The sequence below is a fragment of the Dreissena polymorpha genome, chromosome 7 (assembly GCF_020536995.1).
Source record: "Dreissena polymorpha isolate Duluth1 chromosome 7, UMN_Dpol_1.0, whole genome shotgun sequence".
NCBI lineage: Eukaryota > Metazoa > Mollusca > Bivalvia > Myida > Dreissenidae > Dreissena > Dreissena polymorpha.
This window is the reverse complement of record NC_068361.1, coordinates 49,713,518-49,736,761: the sequence shown is the minus strand read 5'-3', so window position 1 is coordinate 49,736,761 and position 23,244 is coordinate 49,713,518. Positions and strand designations below refer to the sequence as shown.

At 36.0% G+C, this 23,244-nt stretch overlaps 1 protein-coding gene across 2 annotated transcripts in view; it reads left to right on the top strand.

Moving 5' to 3' along the window:
• Nucleotides 1–23,244, top strand: part of LOC127838064 (ATP-binding cassette sub-family F member 1-like) — a 51,447-nt gene that overhangs the window by 1,259 nt on the left and 26,944 nt on the right. For both annotated transcript variants that reach the window (XM_052365626.1, XM_052365625.1), the window contains 11 exons: nt 4,505–4,627; nt 5,024–5,110; nt 6,256–6,306; nt 6,500–6,584; nt 11,362–11,435; nt 12,579–12,695; nt 13,483–13,583; nt 15,092–15,177; nt 20,000–20,139; nt 20,920–21,068; nt 21,924–22,007. In XM_052365626.1, the coding sequence (XP_052221586.1) occupies nt 4,505–4,627; nt 5,024–5,110; nt 6,256–6,306; nt 6,500–6,584; nt 11,362–11,435; nt 12,579–12,695; nt 13,483–13,583; nt 15,092–15,177; nt 20,000–20,139; nt 20,920–21,068; nt 21,924–22,007 (1,097 nt within the window). The remainder of the gene's footprint in view (nt 1–4,504; nt 4,628–5,023; nt 5,111–6,255; nt 6,307–6,499; nt 6,585–11,361; nt 11,436–12,578; nt 12,696–13,482; nt 13,584–15,091; nt 15,178–19,999; nt 20,140–20,919; nt 21,069–21,923; nt 22,008–23,244) is intronic.

Genomic DNA, 23,244 nt, shown 5'->3' with positions numbered 1-23,244 from the left:
TGGCTACCAATAACTATGATTCAGCAATGTTAAATGGCCCATTAAAACAGTACTATTAGACTAAGGAATGATCAAATGGGAAGAAGTTACCTAGCACCGGCAATAGATATATGGGGCCCATTTACAGGTCAGATTTGGAATCTCTGCTATAAAATGAGATTTTAAATGAATTTTAAATTTAATACAAATATTTTTAACAAAATATAAATGTGATTGTATGTTGAATTGCTTAAAATTAACAAGGAAGTAAATAGATTCTGAACATTACTGGCTTGTTACTATTGAAGTTTATTTGATACACCTGCTCAGAAGAAAAAATAATTAAAAGAACAATCATGATCAACAATCAATGAGAAATATGGAAAATGTCAGTTTTATACACTTAACATGTCTTATTGTATAAAACAGTGAAGAGTTGATTGAATGCTGAACAGAAACCACTATCCATTAAGTTGCTGCAAAATATACGTAAATCTAAGATTTATGACGCAAATGTACCATTTCTCCCAAAAATGTTGCCAAATCTCCCTATTTCACATTAGGGAGAAGTGACTGCTCCCAAAATTTTTAGCCTAGCTAGACCCCTGTAACATACTAATAAAATAGATTTTGAGATCAAGGTTCCTTAAGCTTTACTGTAAAATTTATAAAAGTACATCTTTATAGATTGGCTTTAAGGAAAACAATGTAGTAGCCAAATTTCAGTGCTCTGATGACGACCCACATAATAATACCTAATTTGAACAACAACATAATAATTACTGTTAATTTATTGGTATCAACAAGCATTGTATTGAATTTTCAATCAAGCCACATTTAAATAAATTGTGATGTGTAACTCCTTTCCTCTCCCCCCCCCCCCCCCTCTCACCAATATTTTGTACAAACGTATGCCAAATGACGTAGTCTGGTGCTTCTTTTCTGTAATGTATTATTTGTGAATTGACATATTTTTCTATTGTTTCAATAGGTCATTTATTCAAACATAATTTCTTCAGTCTAAGCATGTACATGTACTGAGTTGCTTGTCTATATGTAGTTGCAGCAAATCATCTGTTGCAACATGCAGGATTTCCATGCATTGCAATAGACATTGCATACGACAGAAATACTTTTGTGCTATTCCTTAAAGCACGGGTTTTACATGGCATACATGTATAGTGAATGATTATTATAAGGTGAGTGTAGAAAAAAGGTGTCAATCAGTTCTATAAATGGACTAACGAAATATACATGCACTGGAATAAATTTTTACAACATCAAATTGTTAAGGGGTATTGTTTTTCACAACTTACTCTCTGTCAGTAATTAATTGCTCACCATTCGCAATCAAGTTTTCAATTGTTTAAAGTAAAATTGTGTGATGATGATGCTCGAAACGGTCTTTAATGTACTGTTCCATTTCCTGTTTTATATTCTGTGAATGGTGAAACTGTGATAAAATCTTACTTCATATCCTACGCAGGGCTCGAAATTAACTGTTTTTTCTACTTGCAAAACATTGCGAGCTGCTTTAATACCAACTCGCAAAATCAAAAACAGTCTCGCAAATTTTGCAGGAAACATAAAAAAAAAGTTTGGACATTAATTTAGTACTATTAAAACAAAATAAAAAGTACTTAACATACACATTTTATTTCTGCAATCATACAAAGATATCAGTTCCTTGGACCATAAGGGTATTGTTTTCAAATATAAATGTGTTGTGTTCACTCAGAAAACAAAGTTTAAGTGTCAGTTTGGGATATTTTTAATGGGTTTTCAAATATTGAAAAAAATCATCTATGATATCGTGTGTTGAGTGCGACGTCACCAAAATACAAATAAACGATTAACTTTACTTTATCTTTCGTATTTTTATATCCGTCTGTAGGCAAAAAGAAACTAATTATGTTTGGCTTTGACGCCATGTCTGTTCAAGTTCAATGAACAAATGAGAATAGTCAACTGTTTCACGTTCTTTGTTCCAATACTATCTGCGTATCTGTACTATAAGTATACCAGTCTTCATACAAGGTGCGCGCTTCCGGTACAGGTATTCAGACGTTCTATAAATTGACCTACGGTTTAGCGTTCATGACGTCGAGTACATTTATACATGTATTACTAGTTTTTTTCCCCACTATTTCTTTACTCGCAAAAAAATACTAGTGGCTTAAAACTTAACTCGCAATCAGTATTTTTCACTTGCATTTTGCGAGTGTTCGAGTGTTAATTTCGAGCCCTGCTACGTCAATCAAAAATACTGTTCACAAATAAACTCTGCCCTCATGAGCATTCTCATGACCTATTGGATGGTGAACATCACAGTTTGGGCACTGGAAAACCTCCTGTGATGCATCTTACATGACTGTGTTAACAAAATAACAATGTGATTTGACTTTTCGAAATGTACATCATGGTATCTCTTATCAGTGGATTATCTCTTACTCATGTAGCATTTATGGCGATTACCGTGGAAGTAGGTAATGAGTACTAATTTTTTTCAAAGGGAATAATTATACACTTATATCGCCATTTTCGTTATACTTAACATTTTAAACTTTAATCGCCAGCTGAAAGATTTAATCGCCTATGGCCATTTTGGCTATCGGAAACGCTAACATAGCCTGTAGGGAGTAATGCATCTGGTACCTCACTGGAACGCACTACTGGCGGAACTCTCATGTAATGACCAGATGACACACTTCTTGTTTGAACCCACTCAGACTTCAAACCTCATCCAATGAAGTTTATTCCAAGCATTCCTGATTTTCATACACTTTAGACATTCAATGCGTTTGCAAGCTTGAGAATTTTAGCTAACCAAGTGCACTTTCAAGTTGGGAATGTTAGCTTACCAGTTCAGAAGTCATTTCTCATACCAAACAAAAAGGGTGCACCTACTGTGTTTTTATGCCCCTGGATCAATAGATCAGGGGAAATATTGTTTTTGTCCTGTCTGTCTGTCTGTCATTCTGTCCCAAAACTTTAACCTTGGTTAAAGTTTGATAACGTTTGCAATTTTGAACATACTAACTTGATATTTACCATGCATGTGTATCTCATGTAGCTGCTCATTTTGAGTGGTGAAAAGTCAAGGTCAAGGTCAACCTTCAAGGCCAAAGGTCAAATATTGTATTTTTCTTTCCTATAACTTTAACCTTTGTTAAAGTTTTATCATACACTTTTTTAATATTGAACACAGCAACATTGTATTTGGTATGCATGTGTATCTCATGGAGCTGCACATTTTGAGTGGTGAAAGGTCAAGGTCACCCTTCAAGGTCAAAGGTCAAATAAAAAAAATATTCATTTCTCCATTCAATCTCTTACTTACTTCACGTGCAGCTGCACATTGTTAGTGGTGAAAGGTCAAGGTCAACCTTCAAGGTCAAAGGTCAAATATCATTGTATTTTTCTTTCCGATATCTTTAACCTTCGTTAAAGTTTTATCATTACTTTTTTAATATTGAACACAGCAACTTCAAATTTGGCATGCATGTGTATCTCGTGAAGCTGCACATTAAGTGGTGAAAGGTCAAGGTCATCCTTCAAGATCAAAGGTCAAAATAAAATATAAAATAATTTTCATTTCTCTATTCAATCTCTTACTTATTTCTCGTGCAGCTGCACATTTTAAGTGGTGAAAGGTCAAGGTCAACCTTCAAGGTCAAAGGTCAAATATCATTGTATTTTTCTTTCCTTTAACTTTAACCTTCGTTAAAGTTTTATCATAACTTTTCATGCCCCTGGCTCGAAAGATCGGGGTATATTGTTTTTGGCCTGTCATTTTGTCTGTCATTCATTGTGTGTGTCCCAAAACTTTAACCTTGGTTAAAGTTTTGCAATAACTTTTGCATTATTGAAAATAGCAACTTGATATTTGGCGTGCATGTGTATCTCATGGAGCTGCACATTTTGAGTGGTGAAAGGTCAAGGTCATCCTTCAAGGTTAAAGGTCAAATATATGGCTTCAAAGCGGTGCAATAGGGGGCATTGTGTTTCTGACAAACACATCTCTTGTTGGTGATGCTTTTAACCAATTATGTTGGAACGTTTTTGTTAAAGGTAACCTGTTTGAATGCACTTTTAATTATTAGAGTTTCTTATTAAGAAATAATTCCATTTAGGATTTCAATGAAAGAAATAATGATTGATAGCCTGCATGGACAGGCCTTTTCCAGGCATATCTACGGGTCTGTCAAATGGATCCATTTCCAAAGCAAAATGGTTTAAAGTTCCCAATTTGAACAAAAAAATCTTATTTTAAGTAAAAAAATAAATAAGAAATGTCCTATCATTATTATTTCTCAATTTTATTTCATTTACATCTAACCCATTATATAACTAAAATTTATGTGATTGTTTTCTTATGATTTGAATATTATAAATAGTTATATATAATTAGTTTGCCCAAAATCAAAGAACTTATGGTGTAAAAAAAATCTAGAAGTTTCTAGAAAAGGTCCGAGGGAATAACATGTAAATTGTAGTTAATTAAATAACACAAATCAATATGCAGAAAAAGGATAAAAAAAAGAAAAATGATGATGACGACTGGAATGACGAAGAGGCTGAAAAGAAACTGGAAGAAAAAATGAAAAATTTGGCTGCAGATGACCAGCCAGAGAAGAAATCGAAAAAGGTAAACATGACCATCTGCATGGTTGAACTTCGGATTTCCTGCATTTGATTTCTGGCGAAAGTACTCATTAAATTTATTATATTATCTGCAAAATCAAACCTGGTATATGGATTGCAGGGAATAACATGTATATTGTTAGTATTTCTGTGGTTGTTGTCTTCCTGACTCTGATGCAATTGAGGCAGTTGTCAGTTTTTGACATAATTTCATTAAATTTATAACATGTTTTTTAAGTCTTTGATAGGTATAATGCTTATATGGACCTTATCAAATTAGGAGAGAATGTGAGGTTTTAAAGCAGTTAACGAACATTCATGATAAATTATCGTTGTAATAGTGAAAATGTAGAACAATCAAGACTCAAGAGTAAATTATTTATTGTGTTTGGCATGGCAGAAGGAGAAAAAGAGCAAGCTAAAGGAGTTGGCAGAGTTCCTAGCTGAGGAGGAGGAGGAGGAGGCAAAACCAGAACCAGAACCTGAGGTACACTTGGGAAAGACACGGTCCCAAACTAGCTGAGCAATAATCTGGGATTACGTGACTTAATGCACAGGCCTAAAGTGTCATCCCAGAAAAGACTGTAAAGTCTGCACAGGCTAATCAGGGACGACACTTTTCACTTAAGCTTGATTTTTGTATAGAGGATACTTACTTGAAATGAAAATGTCACCTCTGATTAGCCAGACTGCGCAAGCTAAACTGGGACTGCACTTTATGCACACGCTTTAAAGTCAATCATCAAAGAACTTGGCTCATTTAGTTCTGAACTTAAATTCATATCTGTTATATCTGGGTCATAAATAAAATTGTCGTGTAATTGATATTTCCTGATACATAAGCATGTTTTCTAAAAATATTTAATAAGCTCACCATTGTGTTGTTGCATATAAGGGAAAAAAATGTAAATAACAAATATAAATATAGTATTATAATCACATGTATTATATCCATTTTCTGGAGAAAAAAAAAGAAAAATGTGTCTCATTTTGCGACAATGGCAATAAATGGCAAAAACCCAAGTGACATTATTGTACCAAACTAAAATAATAGATCACATTAAAGTATGCCCTTATAAATCCCTTTTTAACCAGGTTTTCCGAAGGAAAAAACTGGTTATTAGATTGGCGAATGCGGGCGGGCTGGCTGGCTGGCAGGCTGGCGGGCGGGCGGAACAAGCTTGTCCGGGCCATAACTATGTCGTTCATTGTCAGATTTTAAAATCATTTGGCACATTTGTTTACCATCATTGGACGGTGTGTCACGCGAAATAATTACGTCGATGTCTCCAAGGTCAAGGTCACACTTTGAGTTCAAAGGTCAAAAATGGCCATAAATGAGCTTGTCCTGGCCATAACTATGTCATTCATTGTGAGATTTTAAAATCATTTGGCACATTTGTTCACCATCATGGGACGGTGTGTCGCACGAAAGAATCACGTTAATATCTCCAATGTCAAGGTCGCCACGACTAAAAATAGACTTTTTTAAAAAAACAAACTTACAAAGGGGGTTAATTTTGTTTGTTCATTTCAAAAGTTCAGTTTGAGTTTTCTCCCTTTATCAGATTTTTTTTTCACAATGAAAACCTGGTTTTGTGACAATTTTGTCCCTTGTTATCTTTTATACAGAAAAAGGGAAAAGACAAGAAACGTGACAAGAAACAGACAAAACCGGAAAAGGTAAACATTGTTTTGAGTTGAGTGGTACTTACAATAACTTTTACAACTAGGCTCTTTATCTCAATTTGTCATGTCCAAGGAATGCCTCTATTTTATAGATGCTTTTAAATTTCCAAATTTAAGTCAAAACGCTGCGATTTTACGGAATTTAAAGGGCCCAGGCCTATTCTTAAATAATGATATATCCCCAAAGGTGCGAGAACCATCCCCTGAGCCTGAAGAACCGGAGGATGATGAAGACCGTGACAGGGTGGGACACAGCGGCAACGAGGAGAATGGTAGGGACCAGGCTGTAGGAACGCTAGCATGAAGGCTAAGTGCTTGACTTGAGCCCGGTTCTGGGAAAACTGGGCTAAAGGCATGTGCTTTAAGTGTTGTCTCAGATTAGGATGTGCAGTCTGCACAGGCTTATCATGGATGGGACTTTCCACTTTAGGGATTTCTTTCGTTTAAAGGAAGTCCCTTCAAAATGAAAATAAAGTTTAGGGGGAAAGTGGCGTCCCTGGTTATCTTGTGCAAGCTGCACGGGCTAATCTGGCACAACACTTTACACACATGCATTAAGCCCAGTGTTCACAGAACCTGGCTGAAATAGTGAAGTGTGGAATCACGTTTTTTTGCGGTAACCAAATCTTTGTGTTTTTTGTGCAACCGGTTACTTGCTCATCCTTGCTCAGAGTTAATAGTTTTTACAATATCCTGTGTTTTTATGCTCCCCCAAAATTTATTTTGGGGGGAGCATATAGTTGCCGCTTCGTCAGTGAGTGTGTGCGTCTGTCTGGCTGTCTGTCCATCCGTGCACAATTTTTGTGAGGGCTATTTTTCAGCAACTCATGACCGGAATTCAATGAAACTTTATGGGAAGCTTCACTACCAAGAGGAGATGTGCATATTATCAGCAGGTTCTGGTCGGATGATTTTTCACAGAGTTATGGCCCTTTGAAATTTTCTTTAATAAAATTCTTGCCCCCAACTACTGTGCCCTCAAAACGTTTCCTTTTATCTGAATATATAGTGCAATATTGTGACAAAAAAAAACTTTGGGGAGCATCACTCGTCTCCGACCGTTTCTTGTTTCCTTTTGTTAAAATGCATTATCTTAATATTTTTAATGTACCATTTCATATTTAAAAAAACAAAACAAAAAGAACATTATTTGTTGAAAATCTTCATTCAGGGAATTATAAAATAAAAAACTGAAATTTCCAAATAAACTACTAAACACAACTTCTTTTAAAATATTTATTGCAAGTGTTTGTCATGGTATATTTTGTTCTGCTAAAGGATGTGTGAATAAATGCTAAGATGTATATCTTCATATTTACTGACTTGAAAGTGTTGGCCTTAATTTCAAATGTTAGAAGAACATTGTATCACCGAGAACAGTAACTGTTGGAAGCAGGGATCATATTTTTTTGGTTTTGTCGGTCCTAGACCGATTGGGGTCATGAAAGACCGATGAAAATTCTAAACAGTCGGTCCGATTCTGTCCTGACATTCGTAAAAAATGATGTCTACAAGTTCCCAATAAAATTCGCTATTCAAGCTCTGTCTGACTAAAATATATCATCGCTAATCCCTTTATTTCCCCCCAATTAACAACCCGCTTCTGCTACTCGAGTGCACCAGTGTTGTTTTTGACACCTTATCGGCGATTTATTAGCAATTATTGATTTTATCAGGCATTCACAGCTCAGTGTTTTTATTATAGAGGTCTCTAATTGCTATTGAAAGATGTATCATAAAGAAATAAATGCCAATGACATTATTATCCTCTGTATTATACCACCTAAGGTTATAAAACCTGTCAAAACCCTAATTGTGTACATCAAACAAATTGGATGCTGACCAATACGAATTGATGTTTCACATAAATTAACTTTGGTTTTCGACTGATTGTCAGAAAATAATTTGTAACATATTGCATCAATCTAAATTTAGAGTTAATTGACGATTGGTTGAATAAGAAAAGTGCTCGATGCGCTCACATCGCGCCACACGATTTACATATGTTCAATGGGATATCCCTGTACCAATTGGATGTCAAATCGAGGCATATGGGGAAACCCCACAATTCAGTTTATGAAGTGTGTTTACTTCCGGAGAATAATGAACACTGTGTTCTTGAGTTTCTGAAACACACGTATCATCAAAATTGGGCAGAAAATTAGAGTTTCTGTAAGTAATATACTTACTAAAGTAAAGGTGGAATGTCGTTTTAGGTGTCCTACTTTTTTGGTCAAATTTCCAGACAATTTTTTTTTTTTCCCGATTTGGACCTGAATTTTTTTGGCATGTATGGATTTCGGATGTAATTTTTTGAATACTTCCCCCCCCCATTTTAAATCCAGACCGATTGATGTTGTGGGAAAATATGATCCATGGTTGGAAGTGTTGACCCTTTGTTTCAGAATTTTGATAAAATAATTCTATTTGATAAAAAGTGTGCACTTGATATGGAGCTTGATTTTTATACAGTATTCAATTCATAAGAAGGTTTCATATTGTCAATATATGTTAAAAAGTATCTGTTTCTATGTCTAATGATACAACCGCTTCTAAACTTGGATCCCTGTCATTTAAGCCTAATCCAATTCTGACTGGTGTTTGTTTTGATTTCATTATCCAAGCTGTCATAATTGGGAATTTTATTAGTGTTTTGCTAGATTGGGCGTTGCATTGATGCATATTCCCACGGAAATGTTACGCCCATTTAAAATCGACAAAATATCTCTATTGAAATAGTGTAAAATGTGTACCCCATAAATGCAAGTGGTTTCAAATTTAAATAGTAAATAAGGAGTTAGATTGTTTCCCTTTCACCATGCTGGCATTGCTTACTAAATAGTTCTTAATATTTCAGAGTCATTTGAAAGAGAAAAGATGTGGTAAAACTTGCAAAAAGGTTTTTAGCTCACCTGAGCACTTCCCTGAGCACGATGTGCTCATGGTGAGCTTTTGTGATCGCCTTTTGTCTGTCGTCCATTGTGCGGCATGCAACGTCAACATTTACCTTGTTAACACTCTAGAGGCCACTTTTATTGCCCAATCTTCATGAAATTTGGTCAGAAGATTAATTTCAATGATATCTTGGATGAGTTCGAAAATGGTAAGGTTTGCTTGAAAAACATGGATGCCAAGGGGCGGGTCATTTTTCCTTATATGGCTATAGTAAAACTTTGTTAACACTCTAGAGGCCACATTTATTGTCCAATCTTCATGAAACTTGGTCAGAAGATTAATCCCAATAATATCTTGGATGTGTTCGAAAATGATGCCAGTTGGTTGAAAAACATGGCCACCAGGAGGCAGGGCACTTTTCCTTATATGGTTATAGTAAAACCTTGTTAACACTCTAGAGGCCACATTTATTTTCTGATCACCATGAAACTTGGTCTGAAGATTTGTCCCAATGACATCTTGGACAAGTTTGAAAATGGTTCCGCTTGCTTTAAAAACATGGCCATCAGAGGACGGGGCATTTTTCCTTATATGGCTATATATGGCTTTAGTAAAACCTTGTTAACACTCAAGAGGCTATATTTATTGTCTGATCTTCATGAAACTTGGTCAGAAGATTTGCTACAATGATATCTTGGATGAGTTTGAAATGGTTCTGGTTGGTTGAAAAACATGGCTGCCAAGGGGGGCGGGGCATTTTTCCTTATATGGCTATAGTAAAACCTTGTTAAAACTCTAGAGGCCACATTTATTTTCTGATCATCATGAAACTTGTTCTGAAGATTTGTCCCAATGATATTTTGGACAAGTTTGAAAATGGTTCCGGTTGCTTTAAAAACATGGCCATCGGACGGCGGGGTATTTTTCCATATATGGCCTTATATGGCTATAGTAAAACCTTGTTAACACTCTAGAGGCCACATTTATTTTCCGATCATCATGAAACTTGGTCTGAAGATTTGTCCCAATGATATCTTGGACAAGTTTTAAAATGGTTCCGGTTGCTTTAAATACATGGCCACCATAGGGCGGGGCATTTTTCTGTATATGGCTATATATGACTTAAATAAAACCTTGTTAACACTCTAGAGGCCACATTTATTGTTTGATCTTCATGAAACTTGGTCAGAAGATTTGTCACAATGACATCTTGGATGAGTTTGAAGTTGATTTTGGTTGGTTGAAAAACATGGTCACCAAGAGGGCGGGGAAATTCCTTATTTGGCTATATATGGCTTTTGTAATACCTTGTTAACACTCTAGAGGCCACATTTATTGTTCGATCTTCATGGAACTTGGTCAGAAGATTCATCCTAATTATATCTTGGAGGAATTTGAAAATCGTTTGGGTTAGTTGAAAAACATGGCCACCAGGGGGAATTTTTATGCCCCCGAAGGAGGGCTTATAGTGATAGGACCGTCCGTCCGTCTGTCCTTCCGTCACATTTTGCATTTAGGTTTCACATTTAGGTTTCGAAAAATGCTCATAACTTCTATGTCCCTTTACATAGCAACTTGATATTTGGCATGCATGGCATGCATGTGTATCTCATGGAGCTGCACATTTTGATTGGTGAAAGGTCAAGGTCATCCTTCAAGGTCAAAGGTAAAAAAATGTATCAAAGCGGCGCAGTAGGGGGCATTGTGTTTCTGACAAACACATCTCTTGTTCCTTATATGGCTATAGTAAAACCCTGTTTACACTCTAGAGGCCACATTTATTGTCCAATCATCATGAAACTTGGTCAAAAGAATTGTCCCGATGATATCTTAGATGAGTTGACAAATAGTTCCGGTTGGTTGAAAAACATGGGCACCAGGGGAGGGTGCATTTTTTCTTGTATGGCTATAAGGCTATAGTAAAACTTTGTTAACACTCTAGAGGCCACATTTACTGTCTGATCTACATAAAACTTGGTCACAAGAATTGTACTAATGAGCTTGGGCGCATATAATAGATCAGTTTCTTTGAATCTCAGGTGAGCGACTTTGGGCCTTTCAGGCCCTCTTGTTTATGATTGCGTTTATGATGCTGTTTATAGGGGATACAAATGATAATGGGTTTTATATTTATAAAGCTTATCTTGTCTTTAGGTGTGGAGATGGAAACAGATGATGTGGTGAAGCCAAAACTTAGCAAAAAAGAACTGAAAAAGCTTAAGAAACAGGTAACAACTTACAACTATTGTAGACATTAAAGGTTTATATTGTTGATCACATAAAACTATTTCATTTTTGTTGTACTAATTTAAGCTTTTACCATTGAATTGTTAAATGTTAACACTTCTGTCTAAGTTGTCAGGATGGGTCTCTGATGAAACAAATGACAGAGTGCGTTTCAAGAAATCTATTCAAATTGTAGAACATGTCAGGACTTTAGTTTAAAAATAAATAACTTTGATGAAGGTGCGCAGCATTACTGTCATTCAGTTAATTTTGTAAAATAACTTAAAATACTTAAGAGTTCATGGAACTATTCCCTACCATGATAGCGACTTAAGCAGTTAAGCAGGTAGGTTTTGGACTTAAACATAGATTTTGAGTCAGTGACCGAGGTAAAGAATCGGTGATGATGTGCGCTATTTATAGTTAAGATGCTTTAGATTCCGAAACTTAGGCGTCTCGACCTATCAAAGAGCACTTAGGAATTCCTAAACCAATGAAGAAGTTTATCAGGAACCATTTTCCTAAACAGCATTGCGGAATCCTAAATTCACAAAGTAAGTCAATAATATGATATTTTAAATCATAAGAAGCAATGCATATTAAAACACAATAAATTAATACATCATATCCGGCAGTAATGTTCTGCATTTAAAGTCTGGTTAACAGTTTAATAATACAATGAAAACACAAAACTATACGATGCATAGGCTTTCTAAGTGTAACAAAATAGTTCAAAAGCATTTGCAACTGGAACATAATTTTACCAAATGCAATAAACAAATGCATCCTAAGATTAATAATACAGTTGAAAACCCTTAATTTTGAAGAACAATAATTAGGAAAATCAAATTATATTGTGCAATTGAAAATGTAGGTCCTATTATTACACAGCTTGCTGACAGCGTCATAGTAAACAAACATGGTGGGTACTTTTTTGGATTGGAATGAATGTGTTGTGATAAACAATGGATTGTTAGCAGGTATCTGGAGTTGATAAAACACGTGTAAGTAAATTGAGTTTATAACATCATAAGTAGGCAATAGCAGTATAGTGTAGAACTGTGGACTTTTACATATAACAATATGGAGGCCAGAGGGGGCATTGTGTTTTCACAAACACAGCTCTTGTTTCTTCCTGTTTCCAGATGGAGTATCAGAAACAACTAGAAGACCTGGATCCCAACAGCATCCACCAGTTCTCCATATCCCAGGCAGAGAAGTCCTCCAAGGCTGCAGTCTTGGAGAACCAGCTGGATATCAAGGTGAGAACTAGCAGGGTATCAATGTGGGAACCAGCAGGATATCAAGATGAGAACCAGCTGGCTATCAATGTGAGAATCAGCAGGATATCAATGTTAGAACCAGACAGATATAAACATGAGAACCGGCTGGATATTAAGGTGAAGACCAGCTGGATATCAAGGTGAGAACCAGCTGATATCAAGGTGAGAACCAGCTGAAATCAAGGTGAGAACCAGCTGGATATAAAGGTGAGAAAGAGCAGGATATTAAGGTGAGAACCAGCTGATATCACATTTAGGACATGCTGAATATCAAGGTGAGAATAAGCTGGATAATCAGATAAGAACCAGAAGGATTTCAAAGTGAGAACCAGCTGGATATCAAAGTGAGAACCAACTGAATATCAGGTTGAGAACCAGCAGAATATCAAGGTGATAACCAGCTGGATTTAATGGTGAGAACCAACAGGTTATCATGGTGAGAACTGTGCATAACAGGGCTTTCTCAGAACAGTCGTTTAACATTTGCAAGTTTGACCTTGTTTTAACAACCTAGTTGACATGTTACCAACAGACATCATGTTATTATTAAAACCTTTACCCTTTGAGCTTACGATACCATGACCATTATGACTGAATTAATAGCCTTATTTCTTGACTAAAAATAAAATAAGCTCTCAGGTTTTCATGGGCTGCTTGTGATTTGTTGTTCCTCCTTAGCTATCAATAAATGCACCATCACTCTAGTTTGATTAGAGTTATTGTTCCAAACACTTTCATTGATAGTTTCTCTTGTTGATGCTTGCAGGTGGAAAACTTCTCCATATCTGCAAGAGGCAAGGAGTTGTTTGTGAACGCCAACCTGTACATCACGGCTGGACGGAGATATGGGCTGGTGGGCCCTAATGGGTAGATTCTGAAATTGGATATTTTAGTGGTTGTTACCTGGTAACGCTCAAACAGTTTTTAGCACAGAGTATATAGATCTCCCATCCAGCTCTGTAAGTTGAACCATAGAAATATAATATAAAATTTGTTATCAAAACAGCAACAACACTTATTTCCAAATTTTAGTCAAAACACATAATTTTTCCCAATCCAATGGGACCCGACCATTTTCAAAATGGTGAAAAAAAAAGAATTATATCATCTTAGTTTTCATTGTTACTTCTTTTTGTTGAACACTAAAGAGTTAAATTTACATTGTATCCTGAATTTACACAGTTGAACACCATTGAGACAACAAAATAAAGACTATATGGTTAACATATCAAATATTTCTTTTAGATCCTGACCTGTTCTTGAAAAGCAATCGAACAACACTTATTCATAGGAAAAGACTTGAGGTTAATTTTTTGAAAACTAGTCATGAGCACATCTTCTATGAGGCTAAATACAACAAACATTCTGTTTCATAGTGAAAATTTACACAACTGTTGGCATTTGCATAACATTTAATTCAATTTCTATAGAATTTTGACTGCAGTAATTACTCTGATAGTTTTGACACTCTTTAAGTTTTCAGACACCCTCTTTTTTAGCAAAAACAATCATTTTTCCAGACATACGGGTTTTCGTCCATAATTAATGTCTCTTAATTTTTTTACAGTTTATTCTACAGCACTATTCTACAGACTCCGGCCTTGTTTTTGCTTGTTTTGTGACACCTCGATCATGTTTTTTTTACAACCGGATTAAGGTCATAAAACCTGGTAGATGCATGCTACTGGTAGGCATCAATGGATTCACCCAACAGCATTTAAACAGTTTCTTCCTATTAAGGAAGCAGAATGTTTTATGTTTTTAAAGCAGAAAAGATAGACAAAATCACACACACAAATATTTATATTGATTTATTGCTTTTATTTCAATATACATGTAATTATTTTTTTCAGACGCCTTAATATTTGTTTCTTAATTTTCGGACACCTGTATTTTTTGTCTCTAAATTTTCGGACGCCTGTATTTTTTAAATATTTTTCGTATCTAAATTTTTGGACACAAACAAAAATTAATTTCAAGTGTCCGAAAACTTAAGTAATTATGGTAATTTTTTTATTATTTGTTTTTTTAAATTTCAATCTAATCAGATAACAAAATATACATTTGTTAAAAAAATTCTCAATGGAGAAAATTAACCCAGGTTTTGTAAGAAATATGTTATAAATTCCAAAATATGGAATATTAAGAAATGAATAAGATAATATGAAAGAAGGATAAATAAATTTACAATTTTAAATTAAATATACACACTCAAAATTAGAAATAAAAGGCGACTATTTGAAGTGCTGTAAGAGTTAAACCATAAAAGTTAAACTTCACATCCAGTTGTTTTAAGTCACTGACTGTTTCCAAGACAGTTGTTTTATTGATGACCTTTGTTTTAGTTTAATAAATTCTCTATTCCGGTAATACAGCCATGGAAAGACAACCCTGTTGAAGCACATTGCAGCTCGGGCCTTGAACATCCCTGCTAACATTGATGTGCTCTACTGTGAACAGGGTAAGTTGTGAGTCAGACTTCTTTAACATTGATGTGCTCTACTGTGAACAGGGTAAGTTGTGAGTTAGACGTCTTTAACATTGATGTGCTCTACTGTGAACAGGGTAAGTTGTGAGTCAGACATCTTTAACATTGATGTGCTCTACTGTGAACAGGGTAAGTTGTGAGTCAGACATCTTTAACATTGATGTGCTCTACTGTGAACAGGGTAAGTTGTGAGTCAGACATCTTTAACATTGATGTGTTCTACTTTGAACAGGGTAAGTTGTTAGTCAGACATCTTAACATTGATGTGCTCTACTGTGAACAGGGTAAGTTGTGAGTCAGACTTCTTTAACATTGATGTGCTCTACTGTGAACAGGGTAAGTTGTGAGTTAGACGTCTTTAACATTGATGTGCTCTACTGTGAACAGGGTAAGTTGTGAGTCAGACATCTTTAACATTGATGTGCTCTACTGTGAACAGGGTAAGTTGTGAGTCAGACATCTTTAACATTGATGTGCTCTACTGTGAACAGGGTAAGTTGTGAGTCAGACATCTTCAACATTGATGTGTTCTACTGTGAACAGGGTAAGTTGTGAGTCAGACATCTTTAACATTGATGTGCTCTACTGTGAACAGGGTGAGTTGTGAGTCAGACATCTTTAACATTGATGTGTTCTACTGTGAACAGGGTTAGTTGTGAGTCAGACATCTTTAACATTGATGTGCTCTACTGTGAACAGGGTAAGTTGTGAGTCAGACATCTTTAACATTGATGTGCTCTACTGTGAACAGGGTAAGTTGTGAGTCAGACATCTTTAACATTGATGTGCTCTACTGTGAACAGGGTAAGTTGTGAGTCAGACATCTTTAACATTGATGTGCTCTACTGTGAACAGGGTATGTTGTGAGTCAGACATCTTTAACATTGATGTGCTCTACTGTGAACAGGGTATGTTGTGAGTCAGACATCTTTAACATTGATGTGCTCTACTGTGAACAGGGTAAGTTGTGAGTCAGACATCTTTAACATTGATGTGCTCTACTGTGAACAGGGTGAGTTGTGAGTCAGACATCTTTAACATTGATGTGCTCTACTGTGAACAGGGTGAGTTGTGAGTCAGACATCTTTAACATTGATGTGCTCTACTGTGAACAGGGTGAGTTGTGAGTCTGACATATTTAACATTGATGTGCTCTACTGTGAACAGGTTATTTTGTGAGTCAGACATCTTTAACATTGATGTGCTCTACTGTGAACAGGGTGAGTTGTGAGTCAGACATCTTTAACATTGATGTGCTCTACTGTGAACAGGGTAAGTTGTGAGTCAGACATCTTTAACATTGATGTGTTCTACTGTGAACAGGGTAAGTTGTGAGTCAGACATCTTTAACATTGATGTGCTCTACTGTGAACAGGGTGAGTTGTGAGTCAGACATCTTTAACATTGATGTGCTCTACTGTGAACAGGGTAAGTTGTGAGTCAGACATCTTTAACATTGATGTGTTCTACTGTGAACAGGGTAAGTTGTGAGTCAGACATCTTTAACATTGATGTGTTCTACTGTGAACAGGGTATGTTGTGAGTCAGACATCTTTAACATTGATGTGCTCTACTGTGAACAGGGTAAGTTGTTAGTCAGACATCTTTAACATTGATGTGCTCTACTGTGAACAGGGTAAGTTGTGAGTCAGACATCTTTAACATTGATGTGTTCTACTGTGAACAGGGTAAGTTGTTAGTCAGACATCTTAACATTGATGTGCTCTACTGTGAACAGGGTAAGTTGTGAGTCAGACATCTTTAACATTGATGTGTTCTACTGTGAACAGGGTAAGTTGTGAGTCAGACATCTTTAACATTGATGTGTTCTACTGTGAACAGGGTATGTTGTGAGTCAGACATCTTTAACATTGATGTGCTCTACTGTGAACAGGGTAAGTTGTGAGTCAGACATCTTTAACATTGATGTGTTCTACTGTGAACAGGGTAAGTTGTGAGTCAGACATCTTTAACATTGATGTGTTCTACTGTGAACAGGGTATGTTGTGAGTCAGACATCTTTAACATTGATGTGCTCTACTGTGAACAGGGTAAGTTGTGAGTCAGACATCTTTAACATTGATGTGTTCTACTGTGAACAGGGTATGTTGTGAGTCAGACATCTTTAACATTGATGTGTTCTACTGTGAACAGGGTATGTTGTGAGTCAGACATCTTTAACATTGATGTGTTCTACTTTGAACAGGGTATGTTGTGAGTCAGACATCTTTAACATTGATGTGCTCTACTGTGAACAGGGTAAGTTGTGAGTCAGACATCTTTAACATTGATGTGCTCTACTGTGAACAGGGTATGTTGTGAGTCAGACATCTTTAACATTGATGTGCTCTACTGTGAACAGGGTATGTTGTGAGTCAGACATCTTTAACATTGATGTGTTCTACTGTGAACAGGGTAAGTTGTGAGTCAGACATCTTTAACATTGATGTGCTCTACTGTGAACAGGGTAAGTTGTGAGTCAGACATCTTTAACATTGATGTGTTCTACTGTGAACAGGGTAAGTTGTGAGTCAGACATCTTTAACATTGATGTGTTCTACTGTGAACAGGGTATGTTGTGAGTCAGACATCTTTAACCCTTTCCCACTCAGAAACATAGTGAAAATGGCTATACAAAAGCAGCAAAAAAACAGAGCAGCCTGCGAATATCTCACAGTCTGTTTCAGGTTTTATGCTGTTTACTGATCAGTAGTACCTTACGTTTAGAAATGAAGCCTCCAAAACTTAAATATAATTAAGATAATAATGTATTTCATTTAATTTGATTTCTTTAGGGACCACACATGTGTCAAAATTTAGGTGGCAAATTGGAAAAAAAATATCTGCAAATAAAAACATTGTCAGAGTGTGTCAAATAAGCAATTTACAAAGAAAATTACAATAAAAACTAGTACTGGCAACCATAAATTGCAATGTTGCTTTTTAGCTCGGCTGTTTTCGGAGAAAACCCGAGGTATTGTCATAGCCAGCTTGTCGTGTTGTCCGCCGGCGTTGTGCTAAAACTTTGATATTTTGCTCTAAAATCAAAGTGCTTCCACCTACAACTTTAAAACTTCATATGTAGATGCACCTAGATGAGTTTTACATGCCACACCCATTTTTGGGTCACTAGGTCAAAGGTCAAGGTCACTGTGTACTCTAAAAAAAATATTCTGACAAGCTTTCATTTATTAAAAAATGCACCCGCAGCAGAGCGTTGGCACCCGTTATGCGGTGCTCTTGTTATATTTTCTGATAAAGCCCCACAAAAATTTATTGGAAAACAACCATAGCAAATCCTACCAGAATTTGACAGTAGATCGACAGTGGCCATAAAATTCCCCCAAAAGGGCTTTTTAATGCAAAATATACTTAAATAAGCAGCGTAATTGGATAGATGTAACTACATGTACCTAGTTTACTTTTGGCAAAATACTGTCTAAACCCACCTCTAAATAAGAAAATACTGTCTAAACCCACCTCTAAATAAGAAAATACTGTCTAAACCCACCTCTAAATAAGAAAATACTGTCTTAACCCACCTCTAAATAAGAAAATACTGTCTTAAACCACCTCTAAATAAGAAATTGTCCAGACATATCATGGAAACGGGCTTTGTGTAGAAATACCATGGAAAGTAGACTTTATCTAGATTTATCAAAAAAAATCGAGGCTTTGCCTAGAAATATTTTGGAAAATATGCTTTGACTTGAAATATCGTAAAATCTTGGTACGTGTATCAGGTAAACGTCCTAGATATTATAAAATAAATTTTGGGGGAGCATATAGTCGCCGCTTCGTCTGTCCGTGTGTGCTTCTGTCTGTCCGTGCAAATTTTTTGTCCGGGCTATTGCTCAGCAACTAATGACCGGAATTCAATGAAACTTTATGGGAAGCTTCACTACCAAGAGGAGATGTGCATATTATCAGCGGGTTCTCGTCGGATGATTTTTCACAGAGTTATGGCCCTTTGAAATTTTCTATAAAAAAATTCTTGTTCCCCCAACTACTGTGCCCTCAAGACGTTTCCTTTTATCTGAATATATAGTGCAATATTGTGACAAAAAAAAACTTTGGGGATCATCACCCGTCTCCGACGGTTTCTTGTTTGGAATTGTAATGAAAGGAATCCTGGAATATGCATGTTATTGCATTCACATGCTCAAGCTCTTTAAAATGCATAAACAACACCTATATAAAGTTTATGATTTTTACAGATTTGTTTCTGGGCACTTTAATAAATTCTATTCTATTATTCAAGGTGCAGCTAGGGTATGGAGTATGTACATAATGTCACTTTAATCTGTTCCTGTTTTATTGTTTGCAAAGCGTGACAAAAAAGTTTAAAAAAAAGTTTTATGTGTGTTTTTTTAGGGTAGCTTGTATGGATGGTATGATTAAAAAACTGAGCAAAGTCATGAAAATATGTTGGAATAATTCTAGAATTTCTTTTTCTATAGCTTGTGCACACATTGGAACTTCAAGCTGCTCCTTATGGGCAAATAAAACAAATCATCATAGATATTTTCCCTTCAAGATGTATATTGAATATTTAGTTTACTCTCATAGTATTTGAGCCTAACTCCAGGAAAACGGGGCTTAATGCATGTGCATTAAGTGTAGTCCAAGATAAGCCTGTGCAGTGAGCACATGTATCAGGGACGACTCTCAATTTATTTTATAATAGAATAAAAGCAGAAAGTGTCGTCCCTGATGAGCCTGTGCAGTCTAGGATAACACTTTGCAAACATGCATTAAGTCTAGTTTTCCTAGAGCATGGCTTAATTGTTTCCAGAGGTGGTTGCTGAAGACATGCCTTCACTTGAGGTGGTTCTTAAAGCTGATGTGAAGAGAACAGCACTGCTGGAAGAGGAGAAGAGGCTCGTGGCCGAGTCAGAGGCAGGAAACACCAAGAACACGGAGAGACTCAATCAGGTTACACTACACTTTGTGTACAGGTTACATTACAATTTGTGGTGGAAACATTTAAACACAATCTTATTGCATAAACACTACATGTTCAATTAGGTTACATAAGTATGTATTGAAGACAAAAAAACTTGCTCAGGTTACTTACAACTATGTACCATCAATTTTTGAAAAGCAAAAAACTTTCAAATTCATTCAACTTTTGGTGAAAACTTTCAAGATCACGATCAGGTTACTTACAACTTTGAGGTAAAAAAATCAGGTTAAATTCTATTTTGTACATCTCTTGAACAAAATGGCAGATATAAGGCATTCCTATGTGAATGACACATTGCTTGGTTACTGTTAACATGAAATGGTAATAACCATATTCAGCAACAAAATTAAGTCATTTTATAATTGCAATCACTGGTAGTATATGTTTTGCCACAATCACTGCATTTTACTAGCTTAAAAAGAAATTTTACAATATATGTCATTTAAAATCACAGTCAAGTCAAATAAATTAAAGGAAAAATTGATATCAGAATGTAGGTGATCATAATATTTATTTTCATAAACCTACCAACCATTCTTTACCATGTATACAGTGCAGTTTTATACCTCTTAACTTTCAATTTAACCAGTTGGAGCATGTTATACATTGATACAAAGCTATTTTGACTGACTCTATGGGAAACCTTTTTTCCTTCATTTTTTCATCCAAACAGAATTAGTGCACGTTTAACATGTTTAAGCCATGTACATGGTAAACAACAGTAATCAGTGAGCATCTTGTGTATCTAGGTATATGAGGACTTGAGAGCTATTGGTGCAGACTCTGCTGAATCAAAGGCCCGCCGTATCCTGTCGGGCCTGGGGTTCACAGTAGGCATGATGGACCGACCCACAAAGTCCCTTTCTGGAGGCTGGAGAATGAGGGTGTCTCTGGCCAGGTGAGTAAGGCGCCCAGGGTCCAGAAAATAGGGGCCTCCCTTGCTCTGGGTCAAAGTAGGTTCAGCACTTGTATTGGTTCTAGCAAAGAGGAACAACACTTAAATGGGTCTGGCAAAGAGGGTGGTATTTGTACTTGGTGAAATAAATAGGTGTCACCTATGCAAAGTGTCAAGTCAAGCATATAAGGGTAACCCTGGTATTTGATCCAACAAATAGGGGCAAATCTTGTACTGGGACAGCAAATAAGGGGCCACCCTCGAACAAGTTAAAGTAAGAAAGGGGTTACCCTTTTACTGGTTCAAGGAATTAGGGGCCACCCTTGCACTGGGTCGAGAACATAGAAGCCACTCTTGTACCGGGTCAAGAAAATAGGGGCTACTCTTGCGCTGGCTCAAGCAATAAAGGGTCTCCAATTGAAATGTGAAATCAAATAGGGACCACCCATATACTGGTTTTTGTATTCCAGAAACACATTAGATTTATCATAATAGATTTTCAAAAAAGTTGCAATGTTTCAAAATGTTGCGTGTTTAAAGATGCCAATAAATGAATGAATTCCTTTAAAGTGTGAAGCAATTTATTGCTGAGATTAAAACTAAAAAGTATACAATTAAAATACTGGTTATGTTATACTGTTACTTGATATTGTCTAAAAGAAGTGGTTGTATTTAAATCGAAATGGCCTTGCAGTCGTTATGTAAACAAGTAGCTTGACACTTCAAAGCTTGTGAAACAAAATTGGAGCTTGTAAAAACTTAAAGTAAGTGTTAAATCAGGCTTATTGGATTTTCACCTGCTTAAAATGATTGCATGATGTTCGGTCAAGGGTATAAAGTGAGTGTTTTTCTTTTCAGAGCGCTGTTCATTGAGCCCACTCTATTGATGTTGGATGAACCAACCAACCACTTGGATCTGAATGCTGTTATTTGGCTGGACAAGTAAGTCACACACCTATTTATATTCTCAGATAAAGTAAAATAAGCTTTGTCACACATTATGTTTTTCAGTGCTTTTTTTTAATTATTATGACCCCCTTCAAAGAATTGGGCCTAAATTGCTTTAGGGAGGTCGGGTGGCAGTTCAGTCCATATTACAAAATCCAAAGGTCACTGATCGTTTTTCCTTGTACACACTTTGACCAAACATAATTTCAGTTGGTTTGCTGGTAACTTGGGTGAAAAAGGAAGACTGTTGATTGTGAAGTCAAGGTCATTAATAAATAAAATAGAAACAAATCTGCTCAATTATTTGTCAGATGGAGGTATTGAGCTAGAATTGGATTTTTACGTAGCGTTCATGCAGGCCTTGCTTTCAAACTTAATTACATTCAACGTTATTAATTGACTGCAACAAGTAAATAACAACACATTACTTAGATAACTGGTTTAATAATACTATGTCAACATATTTTGCTTTCCAATACCGATTACGTGAATATAAAACAACATATTATAAAGTATACAACAACATATCTATTTAGTATAAAAAGTAATTAAAGTGTGGAATTGAATGGCCGCAGCGGTACAGAAAAAACCGCCAGTGGTAACCACGGTACCAAGGTTGGCTGTCATACGTGACCCGGATTGTCTTGAAAAATTATGTTTACTGGAGGTGGATGAGCACCCGTTAATTTACCAATGTGAAGTTACGCCATTAGCAGCAACACCGATGCCCAATAAAAAAAAAAAATGAGCATTGAACTAGGAAAACCATACACTTGACTGGGCTAAACCTAGTTCTACCAATCGCTCGACAGACACTATAAGACACTATAACACACGATACCACATATCACTCCACCAGCAATTTTACACTTTTTTGGAGTCCGACATTTACACACTTTTTTTAACTCGGACAGCGATTAGACACTTTAAATTCGGACAATTATACCACTAATCGCTCCACAAGCGATTTCACACTTTTAAAACACTTATAACTCGGACCAACACAATAATACCACAAATCGCTCCACCAGCGATTTCACACTTTTTAGGTCCGACATTTACACACTTTAAAACTCGGTCCATAATACTATTTATAGCTACACCAGCGATTTCACACTTTTACACACTTTATAACTATCGCTACACCAGGGATTTCACACTTTTTACACACTATAACTCGGACCAACTGTTACACACTTTTAAAAAATGGACCTTCAAACATAAAGTTTTT